This window comes from Cylas formicarius, unplaced genomic scaffold (assembly GCF_029955315.1).
Source record: "Cylas formicarius isolate icCylForm1 unplaced genomic scaffold, icCylForm1.1 PGA_scaffold_1__22_contigs__length_36826433, whole genome shotgun sequence".
Taxonomy (NCBI): Eukaryota; Metazoa; Arthropoda; class Insecta; order Coleoptera; family Brentidae; genus Cylas; species Cylas formicarius.
In genome coordinates this window covers 9,820,476-9,843,403 of record NW_026844264.1, presented here as the reverse complement: position 1 = coordinate 9,843,403, position 22,928 = coordinate 9,820,476, and the positions used below count along the sequence as shown (strand labels likewise).

Sequence of the window (22,928 nt, the reverse complement as noted above, 5' to 3'; positions counted from 1 at the left end):
GGCAAAATGGACATTTCACTAGTGTTTAGTTTCCGTAGGAAGTTAAGCCAAGGGAATGACGTCCTTCGGTACAAATTAAGAAAACAATATTAAAAAAACGCAGGAAAATTATGTAAAATATATACTCTTTAATTTCAACTTATTTACCCACTTGCGCCAATGCTGTTCTCTCTCATATAGATGTTTATGTTGTATGTTATTATTATTTTTATCATATTGTTATAATTTGAGCAATTATAACAATGAAAAATCCTTCATGAACTTGATATACACTTTTTCAATATATTGTATTGGTAACTTATAAACTATTAAACATATAGGACCAGCTAAATAGGAAAAAACTTGAGTATTCAGATGTATAATGCCCTGAAGTGAACAGTAGTCATAGGCCTTAAATATAATAAAATTCGTTTACATTACTAAGTAATATATCTTTGTGAAATTTTCGTTTCAATTATTTTAATTAGTTCTAATTTACCGACAGGAATATATTAATAGATTAAGAAAATATCGATTTTAATTCTCTCTCGAAAATAAGGAACAATGTACATAAAATTAGTTAGTTTTTTTTATAAATACTCCAAAAATGCAGAAAATTACATAGTTCCATTTAAAACTTCAATATTGAGAATAGTTCTTTAATCGTACAAGTGAATTCCGAAAGAACTAACTTTGAACGTACAACTTCTGTATAATTTTCTTTTTCTTTTGTATAAAATTGGAAATAAATGTGCTAGAAAGGAAAGAATACAATCCAAAAATTTAGTTTTTCTAAAATATTTCTGCATAATTTGATAGGCCCTGTTTCTGAAAAGCTGCACCCCGTATAACATAAATCAGTTTGGTGGCATAATGCGCTGGTTCAAAAATCATTGGAAATTATTTTAGGAAAGATTGTTACGTACTTTAGAGCATCATACACATTTCAGACCTAAATTTTCCATAAAAAAGCTCTTTAGAATTAAACTTCAAAGTTGAAGGCATTAATATTGCTTATAATGCAACATTCGACTGAAAATATTCCGAGTTTAAGGGGAAACATATATAGGTATATTTTGAGTTTTGAAAAAACCAGAACATTCCTTGAGTAAAAATTTCCTTTGATAACATAGATATGTAGATGACGCTTTTGCTTATTTCTTTGGAATTGATATAACTAGGATACTTATCATAAACTGTCACACAGACACAATCAAACATAACGGTTCAAATTAGCTTTACCCAAAAAATAGCTCAATTTAATTCTTTTATTCTCAATACGCCACTGTCAACAAACCAAGCGGACGAATCAAATGTTTTCAAAATAGATATGCAAATAGAACGTGAAAAGACGTTTAGAAAGAGGTATCACAGAACTCCCCTTACCATTAAAAAAATACTTAAAATGGCCCCTTTTGAGATATTTAATTAGATACGTACGTGCCAAATTTCATCATTTTCGCGGGCATTGTATATAGCAGCAGTTAGAGTTAAATGAAACATTTAATAAAGACACGAACACATTCTCGTTAAAATCTGAATAAATTTTTGTTCTTATTTATTGACATGTTAAATGGACCTTCATCATGTAAGCAATTTATAGAAGGGCTTTTGGCACAGATCAATGTCTTATACTTCGAATGGACATCCGTAACAGAAACTCGATACAAGCCGTGAAACTAAATCCGCCACAGGAACAGGCGAAACCTCTCAAGCGCGGTCACGTCTGCAAAATATGCGATAAAACATTATAGTCTGCTTTATTATGCACTCAACAGAACGCAGTAGGCTATTGGGGAGATCAACTAGTCGAGATGGCCTTTCTGTGCTATTTTCAGCCATTTGTATAGTAGATGTATTCGGGGTGTTTCCTCTCATCACATTACCTAAAACCATCATCGATTGCGGTAAGTCTGCGACCGTTCAATCTTACCATCGATCCTTTCGAAACAACTTTTAGGATTTTACGGAATTTTTGTCATTGTTCTGGTGTGTTCCGTCCAAATGTATACAGCGATATTATTGGGGAAATGTTGGAAAATGGCGGAACAGATTTGTCCCAACATTAACCGAGGCAATCGATATCCTTATTCCGCGTTGGCTGAACTAGCTTTCGGGAAGCATTCATCCCGTTACGTCACTGTTCTGGTGGACCTTACGGTATTTAGCGGCGGTATTCCCAACCTCATTGTAGGTAAGCAACCGTAACTCCCTAATAATGTATTCGTTCGAATATGGACTGTATAGCCTCGCAAAATCTCCAACTGTTGGGACAGCGATTGACAGAAGGCACTTTCGATGTTTCCTTTTGTTACTGGATACTAGTCCTGGGTACATTGCTATGCCCCGTTTTGTGGATCGGAAGCCCCAAAGACATGAAGTAAGGGAATCTACACAATTTTTGGCACTTTTTTGTGTTGTCTCAGTTAATAACAAAAAAAAGCAATTTTGTGAAAGTTCTGTTCTTGGTATTATGCGGATCGTAGAAAAGTAAAACAGAGTTTAGAAACTCTAATTGAAGCTGAGACAATATAACAACGATTAGAGAACCCATCACAGCTTCTGCTTTCATTCTGATCTTCGTTATTTTAGGGTTCTTTGTACCGTATCCGTTCTGATCGTATCCACGGTGTTCCTGCTCATATGCGGTTGCCTGCTTCTCACCCCTGGCGCATCCAACCCGGAAACTCCCGCAAGTTTCGAGACGAACTTACCATTATGGCAGACGCTTCTGTTAGCATACGGCATAGTTGCGTTCCAGTTTGATGTCCATCCCACGGTTTTAACAATTCAGATGGACATGTATGACAAATCGAAACTGCACCTCGCTGTTACGTGGGCATTTCTTGGTAACTCTTCGATTCAGATCCCACACATTACCGGGTGCTTTCATTATAGCTTCGTTGTCAATGTTCGGTGTGATCGCCGCCATTACAGTCGCTAAGTTTGGCACAACGACTCAGCCAAGTATTCTGGAAACTTTAACCAGCTCTGCACCTCTGCATCTAGCTGCCGGGCTCGTAGCCCTACAGCTGTGTCTTACTTCCGCGGTTAGTAATAGCGCCCTCTATCAACACATGGAGGACTGCTTAAACATATCACCAGGTAACATTTGACTCCGCTTTTTTGTTGGAGGCGATAAAATTTTTATTTTAGTCTTTGAGTAGAGTTTTAAATAGCAGTATCTTTCGCATTCTTTTGAATCTGTGCATACGAGACATCCAAATTTTTAAAGGTTTGTAAGTTCACAATTTTTTTTAATAAGGTCAACTGCAACTGCATTATTAGGTTCCTTTGTTCAAACAATGGTAGGCCGCTACTTTTTTTCAAATTTAATGCTGTTGCAAAATGCCACAGACTTTCTTGGCTACTTTTGATGCGACAAACTCATATTAAAAAATAATTCAAAATATCTCTTTTCATCTAGGTCACACCTAATTAATATCCAAAAATACTGCCTGTTTGTCTACAGTAAATTGGGCATATTGAGAAATTACCCATCAAATTACCTTCAGGTATAACTCTCTTTTCCAGAAAAAAATTAAAGTAAATTCTAAAAAAGAATGCAATTAAGCGAAAAGAAAATTGTTACTAGATTACTAGAGCTTTTTTTTTGCAGTAAACATTATTGAGGCATTATTTTATTAGGTTTTGAAAATGCCCGGCATTAACTTATTGATAATATGCTAATCGATTTCTCAGTATATTTTCATAATTTGCCTTATTTCGCGTCTAATTCCAAATTTTTATTTATCTAAATTTTGTGGTTTTTCCTTATACACTTTGATCGCCTTCTATCAGTCCACTCTCCAGGAAATACCGGATTTAAATATTCAGGCATTTATAGAGCAAAATGGGGCCTGTTGTACTAATTTGGGCATATTTTAGCATGGTTTAGATTTGGGAAGAAATTGCGATAGAAATGGTTTGTATTTCAATAACTACAATTTTGTTTATTTATCGTAACATTAAAAAAAATTTTTTTCTATAACAAAAAAAATGGATTTAAGAAAAACATTTCCATCATAGTTTCCAAAATTGTAACCTGAGGTCGGGATCATTGTCGTTCAGCTCCTGTAGTAATGTAATCTTGTACGGATGATACTTTTCTTCCCTTAATAGGTACAAAACTGTTGGTTACCATCTTCTATTAAACTGACCTGGCGATTTTTTCTATAAATTTTCTCCCAGTAAATATTAGTCACTGTGGATCTTGTAATAGGTCTTTCTGAATATTTGATTTTAAACAAATTACAAACTTCTTGAGTAATCATTTGGTCTCCATATCCAATAAAATTAAACTTTTAATTCTCTGGGTTTAATTTCATATTCACTTTCTTTACTGACAGAAATGTAATTGTGACAAGTTGAAAACTTTCCTGGTACTGGCTACTCAGCAAAATTAAATTTCTGTTTAAGTCAGAGACATAAATTTGACACAGCATTGGAAAATGTATTTAAAATAAATTTTGATCTACTCTGAATATTTTTTATTTACTGCATGGACGTGTACGAATATTTTGCATGAAATCCAATACCTGATTTTGAAATCAATTTGTTCTATATTTTAGCAGTTCACTGTATAAAAACATATAATTTCTTTTTTTTGTCTTCATATTTCTGGTCAATTTTATTATTGCTTGATATTTTACAATTTTCAATCCATTAAAAGGTAGAATTCCAGTTAAAAAGAAATCATATATATTCAACGCCTTGCTTAAAATGCCCCAAGATATACGGGAATGACAAGCCTAATTTTAGAAAATTGTATAAATGGACATAAATATACCACAAAAGCATCAATTGCTTTACATAAACACGAAAATTTAGCAAACTATAAATTTAATTGTGTAGAAACTATATTAGTGATTTAAGTTTTATAATAATAGCGCTAAAAATAAACCATCAATTTAATAAAATCTAAACAACAAATAATAAACATAAATAAATATCAAAGTCATTATATTCATGTCAGTTATTTCATATATGAGAATATACATTTTTTTGATATGAAATAATTTATAAATTTGTATGCATTTAAAATAAAGAATTTTGCTATAATTCAATAACCTCAAACCAGTAATAATTCAAGCATTATATAAAAATATATATAAAATTTTCTTTTTTTGTTTAAAGGACTATGGATTATTGAAATTACTACCAAAACCTTCATATTAAAAGAACCCCTTTTGTATATAACTCGACGTCGAGATGTTTCAGAATTCAACTACAAGAGGTGCGTTTTGAGGACCATCTTGACGATTTTCGCCATAGTAATAGCAGAATCCGTGCCCAGATTTGATCTGGTCATGTCCTTAATTGGCGGCACTCTGACCGGGCCGTTGGTGTTCATACTGCCTCCCGTGTTTTACATAAAAATTCTTCACTTGCATAAAAACCACGAAGACGCACTGGTTTCAGCATCGTTCACCAACGTAGTGCTATCGGAAGAGTCTGAGGAGGAGACCTCGTTGAATTTGGCGAAGTACTACGAGCACAAATTCAGAGAAGAATTCAAGTCCACCTTTGATATCAGCGACATTAAATGCATCGACAAAAATTTCGAGATTATTGTTTGCGTTATCGTTATACTCGGTAGCTTTATAGCTACTTTAATAACGACTTTTCTGAATTTTAAAAACGCTGCTGCCTCATATAGTAATTTTACGAGACCCTGCATTTACAACATATCGAACGCGCTGCTGTATTTGTAAATAAAATACCCATTACGAAATTTAATTTAATTCTCACTAATCGCTACAAAATAAATCATAAACATCAATAAATAATAGCAAACTCTGTTCTATCGACTACGTAAGACCTAAATGTATAACGAATAAAAAGTACAAAAAGTCAGTCACACTTTGAATATCACTCTCGGGCCTCGTTTTAGAGGTCGAATAAGAAGAACCCTCCACCGATTGTAGAGATGGTGGACGTCTTTTTGGGTGCCAGCACTTTGTTGATGGTGTGCAGCACACCGTTTGTGGCTAAATTGTCGCAGCTCGTCACCACAGCCCTGTTTATGCGCACTTGGCTTCCCATCCTACCGACTTCGACTTTCTGCGAACCCAGAGTGGGGATGAAGCTGTTGAAACCCCACGTATTCGGACCCACGCCAGAACAACAGAGGACCTCTGCAAAAAAGTTAATATACCATTTATATAGAAAATACGACCCAAACTTTTCAAAGAACTTCTGCAGGCTACTGTAATACTATTTACAAAACTTTTGTTGTTGATGAATCGAACTTGCTGACGTTTCACCAATCATCCCGTGTAAATATTAGTTTCAGTTAAGCTCCGAAGAAGCAAACAGGATGATTGGCGAAGCGTCAGCAAGTTCGATTCATCAATAACCGACGCCGGCTTACCTGTAAGAACGTGAGTTTTCAAAACTTCCTCCGCCTTTTCCTTATTCTCCAATAATTGCTTCCTGTCGTCCTCGTCCAACGCGGCGAACGTCTCGTCGGTGGGTGCCAAGAACGTGATCGAGCGATTATCTTCTCGAAGAATCGTTTCGACTTCAGTACCTTGCAGCAGTTGCCTCAAAGTTGAGTACCTCTCGTCGTCGCTAATCAACTCGTAAATCGTTTTGGTGGGCGGTATCAGCACTTGGTTGACTTCATGCACCATAGAACCGCATGTTTTCTCATCGAAACCGATCATCCTCGCGCAGTTGATTGTTGCTCTGTTGATCACGTTGGTGAATAGCGGTAGCTGCAATTGCCCCGTAAAAATTGCGAGTTCATGGTGTCTCCTAGAGAACCTCTCTTACCGTTGAGTATAGGTTGAGTCGAAGCTCCTTGCCGTTATCTCTGGTGGCCAGCTTGAGATTGTTTTTCATATCGCACGACGCCATCTGGCCTTCAACTGCGTGATACCTGACCAAATCTTTGAGCTTTTCCTGGTCGTTGCCTATTTCCTCCAGCAGTTTCTGCGCTTCCGGGTTTTCGAAGGCTTTGTTGAACGGGACGAATACGGTACCGTTCTCCAAATCATTAAGTTCCTCTGTTAATCCGGCCTTTTCGACCAGCTCTTGGAATTTGGAGAAGTTGTGCGCTTTGAGGACGTTCTCGATATACTGGCCTGCGGAGGAAGAGTTTTAACTGGAATCAAACTAATAAACTAAATAATTTTTACCTGATTCTGGAACGATGAGGTTATCGATCAGATGAATCACCCCGTTGGTGCCAATCACGTCGGATTCAATAATTTTGGCCTTTCCTTCGAAGATCAGCTCATCGTCCATGGTCCTTTCCATATTTAAGACGGAACCTTCAACGTTGTGGGTAGTCGCGTTCCCGATTATAGCAGTGGAGCATACCGTGTGAGCTACGATGTGGTGTTTCAAGATATCTAATAAAAGCAAGTCCGTTTACTTTAATCATTTCCTCATTTTGCCTGCCTAAACTCACTCGATGCGCAACCTCCACCGTTGAGGAACTTCTGCCTTTGATTTTCATCGACCTTATTGAAAGCATCGTCTGTTGGCGCAAAAATTGTATAGTGGCCGTCTGGCTTCAACCGTGTGGGGATATCCGTCTTTTCCAGGACTGAAACAAATATATTTTATCCTGCTTTAAAACGAAAAATAATTACCTACTTTGTCTGAGGAAGGTCAGTTTTGGATGACTGCCGATGATTTTCAACAAATCTTCGCTAGCCGGAGGAACGACGCGATCCAATATATGAACTATGCCGTTGTCTGCCAAAATATTGCCCTTTTTCACTCTAGCGCAGTTTGCCGTCAGCATTTTCTCGTAGCTGTGTGTCGGGTAAATGTTGATCCGTATCGGACTCTTCTGACCGTCCTCGCTTTAAATTGGATATTTAAAAAAACCAACTCTAATTGCCACCTCGGGGGTGAGTCTTACCTTTCAAGGAGCTGTTCGTTGTCCAAGTCAGTCAGTTCAATGAAACCTTCACTCGAATGACTCAGTACCAAATCCTTAGAGGAGAGGGCGTTGCTGACGGCTCTGCGTCTCCGTGCCATTTCCACGTTGTTCTGCGCATAGTTTACATTCGTTTAATGAATTCAAGATGCACAATAATCACCTTACCACTTCGTTGATTTTTTCGCTGTAATCATGAACGGCGTCGTCGCTCGGTACGAATAGGGTGAAGTTTCCTTCTTCAAATTTGCCGTCCAAGTTGCTCGAGCGGATCAGATTTCGGAATTCGTCAAGCTTCAAGTCTTCCAAAGTTTGCAGAATTGGTTTCAGGTCCACCTAACAATGTTGAAAGAATAAATTAGGGTACGGTTTTCAATTACCATGACTAACCAAACCAGCCATAAGGAGTGAACTTATTTCATTTGGGAAATGGAAATTATACGATGTAGTTCCGGATACCAAATTAAATTCTTTATGACATTGAAGCTCTTAAAATATTGTATAGCAATCAAGATCAATTTTATTTGTTAACGTATAACAGCGTCCATAAGACGATATTAAGGTAAATAGAAAAGGGCAAAGAGGAAGTAGCCAACTTCTGTGATTTGTGGATCAAACTGTACGTGGGTATATAAAAACACTCATATATATTTTAAAATCCTAATTAATATTTAGTTGCTTTCAAACTGTGCCCTAATATAGATTTGGTACCCTTAATTGCAGATCAATTTTGAAGTAAAACTAGTTTTAATAATGCGGATCTAGTCAAAAAAAAATTATTCCCGTTTGTCTAGTTCGGTTAATTAGAAACGAATAATTCTTCTGATTATTTAAAAGTCGACTTAAAGTAGGTGCATTGGAGAACACGTAGCTTTCTCGTATATGATATCGCCGAGAAAATATAGTAAATTATAAATTCTAGATAAAATGTGATTGAACTGAACTGACCAGCAGATCGTCAAATTTCAAAGCTTATTTTGAGTATTTTGTAACAATACTTACACATTATCACAGAAGCTGAAATTTATAGGAGATAACTTGTCTGCTTTTTCTTCACTTTTACATATCACGTTCAAAGATATAAAATGTATGGTTCTTAAAATTAATAAGAGTGTTTCAATTATTGACCTAAATAGACAATTACGGTCCAAGTTCACTAACACATCTTCATTACTCTCTTACAATCCGGGGGCGACTATACTTGGTAAATTTTACATTGCATTCGCAAGCTCGACCCACCTGTTTGGTACATCCGTTGGAATCGGGCAATCTTTTGAACCCATAACAACACTTGTAGCGGACCGTGAAGGTTTTGACCACGCCATGGTTGTTTATTCTGTAAAATGTACAATTACCCAGTTACAAACGCGTTAGGAGCACTTATCCTGTCAGAATAAGTTAATTACAACGATTACGCGAAATTCGCGTTTAAATTCTTACTTCGTGGTGCACTCGTATTTGTTTTCCGACTCAAAGCAGTTGGAGAGGCGTATCGACGTGGAGAAGAAGTTGGGTTCCCTGTGGGTGGTGACTTCCGAGTTATTCTTCTTTTCGATTTCAGGCGACTCATCTTTGTCGTCGTTATCATCGTCCGTACTCTCTTCCCTCTCTATGCAAACGTTTTTTCTGCAACAAAAAATGAAGTTTTCTTAAAAGAGACCCTGACAATATGACCCCGATTTTAAGAGGTCGTTGCCGAATGCAAAAACTATCCGAGTAGGCAACGGAAAGTCAGAAAAAACACACCACGACCTTGAGTGAACTAAAAATAAGTCACATTTTTTATTAATCTAAAATTATGATGAAATCGCGATAAGCAACATTTTATCAAAACTACATGACTTTTTTTATCAAATTTGAAACGCAAATTAATAAAAAATTATCCGGAAGCCGCTGCATTAAAATTATAAGCTTCTTTACAGAACAAGGCTCGGCTATTTATATACAGGGTGTCATACAAATAACAGCACACAAACAGGAATTTTAAAAACTATTTTTTACGAAAAAAGAAAAAAACAAAAAAAAACATTCTTAAAAAAAGCACAACCAACTTTTTTTCTTAAATAAATGTATGTTTTTAAAACTTTTCAATTTTTCAAATGATTGAAAGACTACAAAATAAATGTACTCCTTTTCCCTACAATCAGGATATATAAAAACGTAATAATCTTAACATACTAGAGTTTGCTCTGAAGAAATTTTAATACGCTATGAAGCTTGTGTGCCAGTCGGTGGAGTTTAATTTGAGCATTTCCTAAATAAAATAAAGCAGTTATATCGGAATTTTTTAATACTGATTGTAAAAATATAAAATTATAATTATCATACAAACAAGTTTTTCCTCCTTACTTTAAAAATATGACCTTTTTATATTTTTATTGTCTCGTAAACATTCAAAAAATTCACAAAAATAACAGGTGTGTCATTTAAGGAAAGGGAGGTCATTTTAGGGAGCATTCCTAATCATCAAAAATATTTTTGACATTCTTATCTTAAATAAAAGTACTGAAAAGAATAAATCAAAATAAATTGGTCAGGAAATTCGTGCTCTCATCGATCTTTTGAAAAATGACCACTGAACGCGGTTGCTGTGTTTAATGAGATTTTTGGATTTTTTTCTTTCCTTTGTTGGTAACAATGCTATGCTATGATAATGCTATATGCAGTTAATATTCTGCTTATTCTTAAGATAATATTGTTGTGTTATTTTGTATCCTAAAAAGCACAAAAATAAATAAATTAACATTACACTCGAGAGGCGAATCTAACCAAAACTGTAAAAGTATGGACAGAAATTTGAATTCACAACCTGTATCTTTTAAAACCCTGCAGTATAAACATTTTTCCTTTGCCGACATTTTAACGTAATTTATTTGATTTCTTTAAATCTAAAAAAAAACATTGTATTTTTATATTGATGTAAACTCAGCAATATAATACCTAATTTAAAAAAAAACAAAAATTCTTATAAATTTTGTTTTTTTTTAATTGTATCAATTTTGGAACTTCTCACTTCTTCTCAGCCTTTTATATTTTGTGGTTTTCTTCAACAAAAAAAATAATTTAGGCAAATTTGAAATCACATGAGTTCTCATCCATCGTAATATCATATAATATCACAATGCCATACGTTTTGTTTTAATTAAAGAATAAGTTAAATTTCAGAATAATTTGAGACAAGGATGCGGCACATGGGAGTGCGTCAAGATGATTCTTTCAATGTAAATTGGCAGCCGTTGCCAAAGAAAAACCGAATGCGGAATTGCTTTGTCACTCTTTCAACCTCACTCATTTGCAATTAAAATTTATTAAAATAATACACCCAATTTAAAAGTGGGTGTAACTTTTTGATGAACACTTGCTTTTTTATTTGTCAGTCAGCGTTAGTTTTACTTTATAATTTAATCGATATACCATACTCTAGTCAAACTAATATTCTTGAATATCTGGTTTAAAAAATTTCTAAAATACATTTTCCAGTTAAATCCGGTACTTGGGTTTATAGCCCAAGTCGGATCTATGTATGCACCTATCGTTCAAAAGCTATAATTTTCAAGACCGATGTAGAGAACCTCTAGATGTTTCACGACCTGCACTTGGCAACTGTACTTCTTGTCAAAAGTTCATTAACCACATCAGCTGCCGGTTGTTATCGAGTACTTGTTAATGGCGTTTCGTCGAGTTCGTGTTAAGTAACGAGAGTTGCTTTATCCCAACATGTTTGCAGTGTCTCTAATTAAATGTTTCTTCGTAATTCCGCAAATAATGGCATTTTCCCAAAGTAAATTTCCACCTTTGACAATTTTTTAACTTGAACGTTCCCTATGTAAAGCACAATACATTTATTTGGCTTTAGCAGAGTGAGAGTACCTTTATTTAAAAAGAGAAAAAAGTTATCAAGAAAAGTATAAAATAGATGATTATGAATAATCTAAATTAGGATTTTTATAAGTTCCAAAGCAAATAGAGTATACTTTAAATAAATAATACATCAAAACATATACAACCAAAATTGAATTATTCACTTGAATATTGAATTAATATTGAACTATAAAATTAACATTTAAAATAGAATTGAAAAAAATATTTGGGTACAAATTATAAGTACCTGTCTTATTCTAAAAGCTATAAACTTACTACTTGGATTTCTTGCTGAATCTTGTCCATTTTTTAACTTGAATTGGTTTCTAGTGGATCAGAAGCTACTGCCTTTGTTGTTTATTAATAATAGCTAAGTAATGACATCATTGCAGTATAAATTCTTTACATATTATGCTACCACCCCCATCATTATATCTATAAAGGGTCTCGCCGTACATATTAAGGTAAAATATCATTAAAAAAATCTAAAACAAAAAACAAACTGAATGAAAGTCAGCTTGATAATTATGCAATTTTTGTATTCATTCTTAGTACTTACAAACAAAATGATTTTTAAGATACGCGTCAAATTAAATCGATATTTTCTTAAAATGTGGCAGGATTTTTTATAAGGCTTTTAAAAACTTTTAATAACAAAACATACCTTTTACATAGGTATAAGCTCACCAATAAGGTAATAACCACCAACATATAAATAAATGTATTACATATTATATGATACAGATTAATTTTTTTTCTTGAATTTTAAAAAGATTGGAACTTCTCACTTTCACATTTCATATATATTGATCAAAGAAAATTTTGGAAAAGAGTTTTTTGAAACGAAATGAGCTATTTCCTATATATATGCAACACTATAATTTCTATCACAGGAAAATTACTTGTTTTGCCCAATATCCAACATTTAGCACAGAGTTGTTCCCCGGTGTGGCGGTGCAATATAAACAAAAACGTTGAAAGAAAAGTTAAGCTTAACATTTCGTGGGCAAACCTCTGGCAGTGTACCAGTTGTCACAGAAAGAAAATGAAAGAAGACAAGTTGGTTGATTCAAATGTTACTTAACATTAGAAACATTTTCTGCTGAAGAACAAAAGTTTCATAGAAAGGCAAGCAACGTTCTAATTTAAAGTAATTAAATGTATTATATGAGGGTAAATTTTTCCTTACTATACCTGCTTAATAACATATTTATATGATGTAAGTAAATTCATAAATGTTTCATTTGTTATGTTTACTTTTCAATTAGCTATAACTGAGAAAGATTTTACTTTGCTTTGCTTACTTAACTATCTAAATATTATGTTCCGCTTTGACCGCAAATAAAAGAATCCACATCGTTTTTAGAAAATAATGTCCGACGAAATTTTCTGCATTGGTATGGATGGGTGGGTGATGGTACGACAACCCAATGTGGAACACGTCGATTAACAAAATGAACGAAACGCGATTTTGTGAAACGTAAAGTTCAAAGTCCTACAGAGTCCTACTTTGGTGTTATTGTTTGGGTTTGGTGCCGGGTGAAAGAGCGCATATATAGAAAGTTAAATCGCACCAATTTATCATCGCAGTGGAGGTTATTTTTGCATGGTTATTTGAACTAAATAAAAAATAGAAATTGTTTTGATGGGACAACATTAATGAATTGTGGTCGACTACTTTGACGGAATATATTTTTTAAACGATTCAAGTGGCAGTCGTGTTTAATTATTTAACTTGTACTTGATATTGAATCAAAACCAAAATAATCACAGTGACAATAATATATCAATGTTTTGCAGGTACAAGAGTGGGTTTTTAAAACAGTTTCAACGGTGGCCAAAATTATACCTAACCTATAAATTTGAACTTGAGCAGCACAAATAATGACTAATAATGGAAAAGGGCAGTAAGATATTTTTGGTTTTCGAAATGTATTCACAAAAATTGATCAGAAGTTATATAAAATGATTTTTTTTTCTGTGGTCGTGAGTATTGGTTTATGTTTGGAATTCATTCTTTAATCTGTTTTTCTATTATGGATAGTTAGTTGGTACATTAATAAATATGTATCTAATTTGTAAGGTCAGAGTAATATTAAAATGAATGCTACAAAAACCTCCAAATACATATTTTCATACGAATATCAATATTAATTTAAACATAATTGTAAAAACTAAACACAATACTTAACAACACCCCAATTCCAAAAAACAACCGTCCCTTTGTTTCAATTGATGTTCAATCGATTACCATGTGAACTTCCTGAACTTCGTGAACGAAATATAATTTTTAATTGATTATATGCGGGCAAGCTTGGTGTTATGTTCAATTGTTTAACTATATCCATTTCTTTATTAGCAATTATATACGTCCTTTTTACTTAAGCGTGAATAAAAATCAAAATGATCACAATCGCAAAAAATATACAACATGAATTTTTGAAACAGCGTAGACAAAGCCCAAAATTATACAGTGTGATTCCTAAACTATAAACATAAACTTGGCACAATGTTGAGGACAATGAAGGGAGAAAGGAAGCAGAATATCTTTAATATTTCCACTAGCTCATTTGCTATCTGTTGGGGTCGTAACTGGGAGCTTAATTTTGGAATTCATGTCTTATCATTTTTTTCTTTCTTAAATGTAGATAAGAACCCATTTTTTAATTTAGACATGTCACAGTGAAACTAAAATCAATTCCATGTTCAAAAAAACCTTCAAATATACATTTTTTTACAAATGTCAATGTTAATTCTAATGTATTAAGAAAAATTAAGTAGAACATTGCAATAGCAGCCTAATCTTAATAAACAAACGAGTTTTCGTTTCAATTAACACCCTGTACAATTCAATTCAAGTTAAATCGACTGCTATATGAGCTTCTTTAGCAATCATATAAACGGTGTGGAAATATAATCGCTAAAATTACGTTTTTAATTGGATATTAAACCTTCAAGACATCAAACGAAATTTAATCGAAAAACTTACCCCTTCCACCAGCTATTGCTGTCGTCGATCCCGAACAGTCCGCCGAATCCGAGCACTCCTCCCTGCTTGCCGCCCAGTCCGGGAAAATCAAACTCCGGGCCGAAAGGGCTAGAGAAGGAGGGGAATCCCCCGTTAGCGTCTACGTCTATGACACCCCCTGGGATTACGGGATTGACCGGATGTTTCTCTTTGGTTTCCTTCGGGTTCAGCACTGGCTTTTGCTCGGTCGCAGATGGTACGGGATCCTTGTAGTCCGGAGCCAAAGGCTCCCTGTCTTTTTCCGGTGCGCCGGCGCTTCTGGATTCGAAGCGAGGTGTTTCATAGATCCAGGAATCGGGGTTGTGGAAGAAACTTAAATCGCTTAGGAGAAAAATTGACAGTTAGGCGAAAAAGATTGACCATATGGTGATTATGGTTTTGGATTCACTCGTCTCATGCAAATGATACACGCACTATGTTATTTTGAAGCAGTTATCTAAACGCCTTGGCACATGGGGCTGTTTGAAAACTTCTCTAGTAATTAATATAATCCTTTTACTATTGTAAATAATAGATCTTTTCTAAATTAATATCTAAACGTTGACACAAACGCATAAGTTTTCTTAGGTAATAAATCAGTCTCCTCGACGTATCTAAACCCAACATATCAGCAGCAAGGGTTGAGACAGATTCTTATGGCAGACATAGTCTCTGATATATGCTAAAAGGCTTTATTCTGAGGCCTTTGTTGTATGTACTCAAACGAACACATATTAATCATAATAATTAAAAACTAACTTAAAGTAAGGGTAAGGGTAAAAGGTAAGCTTAGCTGCACTGACGGTAATTCTAGACTAGAGTTCTACAAAAAAGTGTGACCCTTTGCAGATACTCTGTAATTTTTTTCGTTTTAATGCTTATTTTTAATTTTCTTTGAGACTAATTTTTTGGTTTTTCTACCTATCTATGTACCACTTTATTTCTATGCGTCTCCAACATACAACAATAATAAAATAAACAAATATTTTGTAATATCAAAAATCAACGAAGTTTTATTTCTCTTTTAATGCGCGGAATATATTATCTCCAGGGAGGGGTGATTTTAACGCTACAAGCACGAACAATGAAGTCATCAAATTTACTGGAGGAAATGTGATGGTATACCTTCATTATCAAATTCAAATCTTTATGCTAATCGTGACAAGAACAATATTAGTCATAAAGCGGTAGAATACTTTCCGAGTTCAAACTACAATAATGGACGTTTTTAAAAATGACGAAGTAAAAACAATCATTAACGGATAAATTAAGAGTCACTCGTCTGTGTAATTTGGTCTGACGAGCTTCCTAATTGTGTTAATTAATTGATTTGTCTGTTGGTCTAATAAATAAATAACCCATTGAAAAGATTTAAAAAATTCAAACCCGTAATTATTAACTTGAGAAAATCTACGAAAAATAACTTGTCCCTGAAACGTTTAAGGAACTAAAAGGTAGATTCGATGAAACCGAATTAAATAAACACAAACTGAAATGAACGAAAATGGCCGCAAAATTGTAATAATATTTCTAAATTGCAATTAATGTTATCGAACAACGGCAAACAATTTTATTGTGTTAATACATGTAATTCTCATTTTTGTTTTTTGTTATTTGTACAGGCTGTCTGTAAATGACGAGCAAAAAATTTAATGGCCCATTCTACTTGAGAAATTAATATTAAAGTTCATATATGTTTGTCAAAAAAATCAACAATTTCAGGGTGTAATTTTCCTTTAAATAAATGTTCCTTAACTTTATCCTAGTTTGCCTATTAACTTTAAATTAGGCACATTTACTGTTAATGTTTTTTTGTATTTTAAGGTAAAATTTAAGAAAAGTTAAGATTATGAGTAACTAAGGCTTTAGCATTTGGTCTAACATTTACAAAGGAATATTAGTTATAATTGTGCAAAATTTTAATCGGAACGAAAATTCATTTAATTTTTTTTAATTTTTTTAATTAATTTCTGGAATAGAGCCGACTCTTAAATTTTTTATCTTTATGTCCTGACAACCATGTTAGAAGCTCGAGGCCGAAAGACATAAAGACTCCTTTTCAAGAAACCAATAGCAAACCAAAACTGAAAGTACATTTACAAGAAAGGATATGATGACATTTACGATAAGCCAAATGGTAGCCCAAATCTGGTTAATTTTAAATGTAAGATTTACTAGTAAAATTTCAAATAAGCTCCAACTTAAAAATGAGTTGAAAAATGTTCATTCCTCAAATTCTCATCCCCTTCGTCCGGCAATAATGTTGTTGTTAATCTCTCTGGTACTAGAAAAAAATATTTCGACGGGACTTACCTATACAGGTCTGCCTTCACTGCCAATATCAGCAAAGCACTAGCAAAAAATGCTCGCCACAGCATTTTGCAACAACTGAACGTCTCTGTTATTAGAATTAAGCTATATCTTCCTTTCAGCGCGCTTTTACACAAACGAACACTCTGGTAAGTCGTACCGTGGCGCTTGTATTTATAAACGCGACTTTGGTGGTGGGGCGGTACCCATCACCGTTACGGCCAGCGTTTTTTACGTTTGTTTATCTTTTTGTTTTATCATCTTCCGAAGAACTGTTGCTGCAGGGCGATGGTCCGAGATATCGTGCCAATACATGTGATAGATAGCGGATCGTTAATGAAAGTACCCACCTGCGTATTTTGTATCCGACGTTCTTCTTTCACTTGGGCGAGATGTGATCGTGATAGTAAGAGTCTAAATGTCAATGTATGATTTGAAGCAAAAAGATGGCGAAGAAAAATCTTCAACGATGCGATAACTGATTTTATTTACAATTAAATGGAGTACATTACCAATTAACCAACCCCATGCTGATACTTTCTACGTCGAAATCTACAGCGTCTATGGTATTGAAAGACATGAAAAATGCATTTCTTTGTTATCACGAATTTAAGAGACTTGTCGAAAGTCTTGCCATGCTTAACAAGTTCCTAAAAGTTTTCTCCGCCAAAATTGCCCACCGTTAGCCATAAAACAGAGGCTGCTATGGCTACGTTGATGAAAAAAGAAAGCAAGCAAGCAAGCTAAAACAACAGTTCTTCTATACCTATACAAGAAGAACAAAACAGAGAATAGAAACGTTAGAAATGAAGATATTACGATCCATATTTTGAATAAGAGAGAGATAGAAGGAGAAAAAGTAAGGGAGAGAGAAAGAGAGAGAGAGAGAGAGAGATGTGACGTCTAAGATGTCATAAAATCACAGGGACGACCACCTAAAAGAACTTTAGTCAATAGTAGAATAAGAAGAAGAAGAGTTTGCACTACGCGACCTGTAATTGTCCCCAACGAGGCACTAACGCTCATGATTATTACTTAATCATCTTTCAAAGTCCACAAAATCATCATTCTACAGCTGTGGGAATCAGAAATCGACATCATCATGCTCAACGTATCCGAACGAACAGTTAGATGATTACTTGGAGAATTCCGCGACTTCACTTTGGAATCAATTTAGGCGCATTTTAATTTATAATAAGTTGAGATTTAGCCTCCGATCTCCAAATGGTCGTGAGAGGGTATAGCAAAGACCATTAGAACGTTTTGCGTAATATACCTTTACTTTGAAGAAATTGTGGAAGTTCTATTAACCCTTGTGTTGATTTCATTAGAATTAAGAATGCATGACAATGCCAGACCTCACACAGCAAGAAGTATTCAACAATAGTTAAACGATGTGGATATTTCTGTTTTGGAGTGGTCAGTGTTAAATCCTAGTTGGGACGTGCTTCGGAGAAAATTACAAAGTTTCAGTTTTTCTTAGCAATATTCTTCAATTTGGCTTAATTAAAATTTCACATTAACAAAATATAAATTTGTATTTTTACATTACTTGATTTTAAATGTCAGCGAGCAATATTATGGTACAATTTTTGTAAATTTCAATAAAATGAAGTAACCAATGAACATTACTTAGAGATATATCCATCTATGTGTCAAAGTCAGTTTTAATCTTTTAAAAATCATAAGGAATTATCTATACACGGAATATCTTAAGAAATCAATTTTAAAATCAACCTGACACCCAAATTTTGCAAAGACACCATTTTGCAATAACAGTTCTCAAAGTTGTACAGTTCTCAAAGATGCACTGTATAATACACTGTACAAGAGTTAACCGCGTGTCTATTATAACTATAATTTTTGTTGTTTGTTTTATTTACTTGCTTTTAATATTTTTAACGAGTTAATTAAACATGTACAATTTCTTGACCTAAAGATTCCAATTTGTAAATATGCAGTAATGCTTTCTTCGGTCTTTCGATATTGATAACAGCTTGGGGCAAAACATAAACAGATAAATTGTTGATACATTCGGGACCGCACTAACAGTTTACGATAACAAAGTAATTTGTGGAGCACTTGATTTAGCGCGTTCTCGAAAATGTATTCTGGAATTTTCGCACCATCTTAAGAAAATAATTCAAATGCGAATAGTATTTTTGTTAAACGTATAACCGCTGGTGATGGCGGCGATGAAACAACATCGATAACACTTCTTTTATTTACTAACAAATAAACAAATATAATATAATAAGCTAGGTTTCGCGAGAAGGCAAAATTATTTTCTGTATCATTATCACATAAGGTCAAGGAACCATGGTGAATCAAAGAACGTTAATTTGTTTAAAATCTGTTTAAAAACTAATATCCGACTATAATTTACGCAGTGTATTTTTTAAAAAGGATTGTTGAAACAAACTAGCCTTGCAAACGGAGCACCTGACGTCTGTCGTACCTACAACGAACCAGTCGATATTTCTAGAAAATATCTGGGCTATTTTTAGTAGGGAAACGTTTGTTATTTAGTTTTATCAGCAGCTTCGACTTGGTTACTAAATCGTTAAACGTTTAATGTATCAACATACAAAATAAAAATTAACAAAATACTGATAACCAACCTATTATACTAACACATCGTGAATCACTTGTTCTCGAAAGTTATTTTAAATTTGTTTTAATATGCAGATTTTATGCGCAGTCGCTTATTATCACATACGAGTTCTTCAAAGGTTTAAATTGTTGAAGGGGGCGTTAATAAATCAAAATAAGAAGGCAATTATTCTATTTATGCCAATTTACGATTATGCGCTGAAAATAAAAGAGAAACCTTGTTATGAGGAACATTCCAGAACAAAAAACGGAATTCTAGAAATTGCATTAAAAATACCGACCAGTGAAAATTGCGAGCTATAGAATATGAAATGGGGGAAAACATTATTTAAGGATTATTTTACTAGGTTAGGAATTGAAATTGGAAAGTTTCGTTTTGATAACAGAGCAACGTGAAATGTAATTTTCCTGTTTCTGTAATTTGACGTACGTTCATGCCTATTCCTTTAAATTAAAAAATCACTTCTATGACTAAGGGAGTTTTAATTGATAAAGTGATTCTGTTATCGTGTTTAAGAACGTAAATGTTTTGGAGGCAATTTATTACATTAAATGCGCCTGGAATAAAATTTCGTCAGCAATGATACAAAATGGATTTAATAAAGCTAGTTTTCAGAAAAATGCTATATCGATTCAATGTGGCCTAGAAGATTGTCTTGAAAATCTTGAAAATTATGTTCGAATTGGTAGCTATATAAACATTGACGATGAAATTGAAAAAGTGATGTAAACCCGTCCTGCATCGAAAAAGAGAGAAAAGATGACATTGTTAAAAGATGGCAACACACCTCAAAAATGTATAGGACCATTATCATTCTACTGTTTTAAAGAAAAAAATACAAAACAGAACATTTTAGAGTTTATCAAAAAGTAGTTTTGTTCTTATATACTAAGGTCGAAGGGTAAATATCTGGGATTTATAAAGTACAGTACAGAATTCACAGGGATTCGCAGGGACATTACTTTTGGAATACTTGCTTAATTAATTAATTTGTATTTCATTCCATATTTTAAAAAAATAGTCATATATAATAAAAATAATTTACTTTTTTTAACAACAATTTTTAAATAAAAACTCCCTCTCGCATTACTTCATGGACAACATTTATGCCTTTTGAGAATTAAAACTTGGCAATATTTTTGCATCTTCTCTGCTGGTTCCTCGGTGAAACCAAAAATAGAGTGAGTACGGACAGACTAAAATGTTTTGTTGTAACATCTGCGACAAGGCGATAAAAAAATTAACCCACCAGAAGAAGTTAAATTTATTAAGATCCAAAGGAGTATGCAGCCAGAGAAGTTATGTAGGTAGCTCAGATAGTTCAGAAAATAATACAAAATAGATTAGTTACAGAAGCGCTCTCTGAAAATGCTATAGAAACTGAAAATCTTCAAAAAAAATATGCTCCCCAACATTCCAGTTCATAATTCAAGTTTTACGCAGTATATTATGACGTATGATTTACGAGAAATTAAAAAAAATATATTGATGGTACTTCCCGTAATTCCATGGTCGAAATGTCATATACATATATAACATTAAATAAATGAAAAAAAAAATGAGAAACTAGGTGAAAAGAATAATGATGCGGATGAGTCAGCAAATGATATATTAATGAAAATGAGAGACATCTTATTTGAGGTTAATAGCCAAACAATAAGGATCACAGAAAAATATGGATGAATAACGACACATGGACTGAAATTCAAGAAAGAGAAGAGGTCTGGAGGTCTAAACAATCAAAGCACACTAAACGACAAACTAAAAATGACTATAAAACCTTTATGCAGGGAAGACAAAAAAGTTAACTTAAGAAAGTATGCCAAGAAATCAAAATTCACTCAAATTGATCAAATAACCCGTAACTAATAACAACTGCATTAAATCGGAGTACAGAGGAAGAGGATATACTAGAACGTTGGAAATTGTATTGTCAGAAACTAATGTCCGATGATCAGACAGAAACAGGAAAGTATACTGTCAACGCTGAACAGGAGCCCCATATATCGAGAGAAGAATTAGAAACAGCTCTAAGGAAATTAAAATCTATAAATTACATGGTATTGATAATGTTACGGCCGTGATGATAATTGACAAAAACAATTAATAGAAAAGTCAAGGGAATTCAACACTGTTACTTATATTTGCTTCATAGACTATAGCAAGGCATTTGACTATTAATTGGGTTGTCACTCCTCCCCTCTTCAGTGCAAATGGCGACCCATCATTAGGAAAGCTACCTTTAATTGTAACGGAGGACCAGTGAACAAGAACTGGTTGGACTTTTAAGAATAATTGAAGAAAAATCATGGTTTTAGAACAACAAAACAGAAATCAAAAGGACATCGATGTGCTTAGGCAGTTTGTATACCTTGGCTCTCTGATAAACACAGGAGGTTGTACTGAAGAAATGAAAATACGGGCAGCAATTGCTAAAGGCGCTATGACCGGTGATTTTTTCTCTTTTCCTATATGCTTCGGAATGTTGGTTCAAGTTGATAGGCTCAAAATTAATACGTTTGAGATATTCTCTTGGAGGAGAGATTACTATAAATTCGTTAAAGATTAAATGAGTCAATTATAAATGAGCTTAACATAAAGAAAAGAAGATAACATGTTATTTTGGACACGTCATTCGAAGAAAATCACCTACTACACAGTACATAGACCATCAAAGAGACCGGAACAACGATTGGTGGAGAGGGATGGAAAGTTATCACAAAACACAACTCATGATGGCCCCATACTTTGAACGGGTCGACGATTAAGATTAAGATAAGAACGATTAAGAAGAAGAATATTACATAAAAAATAAATTTCCTCGATTTGTAGATAGATATCGCTGACGTTTTGCCAAACACAGTCAATAATCGACGCAGGAGAAATCCAGAAGATGTGGACCTACACAACTTGCGGAATTTTCCTTGAAAAATTTCCTTGGATTGTTTATTCGGTACTATATCCTATTTTTTTCCAAATCTTTGACCACGTTTTTATTATTAGGTTATTTCCCAGGTTTGAAATAAAAACAATAAGTTACATAAAAATATATAGGATTTAAAGGGCTTTATTCAGGTTTACGGAGATTTGTAGGGATTTATTAGGATTTATACTGAACTATTGTTGATTTAACCGGATTTCAAGGACGTATATTTACGGTATAATTTAAAACTCACCTGAATTTTTTTAATGATTTTTAATTTTTGAGTGTAATTTAGCTTTCCTTTTGGTTTGTCCTGTTAAGTTATTATTAATAAAACCAT

The 22,928-nt window shown here is 33.8% G+C and overlaps 2 protein-coding genes across 2 annotated transcripts; one reads left to right on the top strand and one right to left on the bottom strand.

Moving 5' to 3' along the window:
* Positions 1 to 1,619: 1,619 nt before the first annotated feature.
* Positions 1,620 to 5,693, top strand: LOC132696319 (uncharacterized). The gene is made up of 7 exons (XM_060661073.1): positions 1,620 to 1,698; positions 1,758 to 1,886; positions 1,940 to 2,173; positions 2,227 to 2,359; positions 2,572 to 2,828; positions 2,878 to 3,084; positions 5,200 to 5,693. The coding sequence occupies exons 1-7, from the start codon at positions 1,620 to 1,622 to the stop codon at positions 5,691 to 5,693; spliced, it is 1,533 nt and encodes a 510-aa protein (XP_060517056.1).
* Positions 5,694 to 5,705: 12 nt separating this feature from the next.
* Positions 5,706 to 17,213, bottom strand: LOC132696820 (transforming growth factor-beta-induced protein ig-h3). The gene is made up of 12 exons (XM_060661871.1): positions 17,055 to 17,213; positions 14,724 to 15,083; positions 9,314 to 9,499; positions 9,113 to 9,209; positions 8,042 to 8,209; positions 7,856 to 7,986; positions 7,585 to 7,796; positions 7,397 to 7,534; positions 7,122 to 7,337; positions 6,757 to 7,067; positions 6,353 to 6,698; positions 5,706 to 6,116 (listed from the first exon to the last, which is right to left on the bottom strand). The coding sequence occupies exons 1-12, from the start codon at positions 17,117 to 17,119 to the stop codon at positions 5,869 to 5,871; spliced, it is 2,478 nt and encodes an 825-aa protein (XP_060517854.1). The 5' UTR covers positions 17,120 to 17,213; the 3' UTR covers positions 5,706 to 5,868.
* Positions 17,214 to 22,928: the final 5,715 nt, after the last annotated feature.

What these genes read in the sequence shown, in the direction of transcription:
- LOC132696319 (XM_060661073.1), top strand. Translation starts at nt 1,620, where the DNA reads ATGGACATCCGTAACAGAAACTCGATACAAGCCGTGAAACTAAATCCG. An exon ending in TATTCCCAACCTCATTGTAG is followed by an intron (nt 2,174 to 2,226) that starts GTAAGCAACCGT and finishes TGGACTGTATAG; the next exon opens with CCTCGCAAAATCTCCAACTG. An exon ending in GGAAGCCCCAAAGACATGAA is followed by an intron (nt 2,360 to 2,571) that starts GTAAGGGAATCT and finishes TCGTTATTTTAG; the next exon opens with GGTTCTTTGTACCGTATCCG.
- LOC132696820 (XM_060661871.1), bottom strand. Translation starts at nt 17,119, where the DNA reads ATGCTGTGGCGAGCATTTTTTGCTAGTGCTTTGCTGATATTGGCAGTG. An exon ending in ACTGACCTTCCTCAGACAAA is followed by an intron (nt 7,535 to 7,584) that starts GTAGGTAATTAT and finishes TATTTGTTTCAG; the next exon opens with TCCTGGAAAAGACGGATATC. An exon ending in GAAAACTCACGTTCTTACAG is followed by an intron (nt 6,117 to 6,352) that starts GTAAGCCGGCGT and finishes ACTTTTTTGCAG; the next exon opens with AGGTCCTCTGTTGTTCTGGC.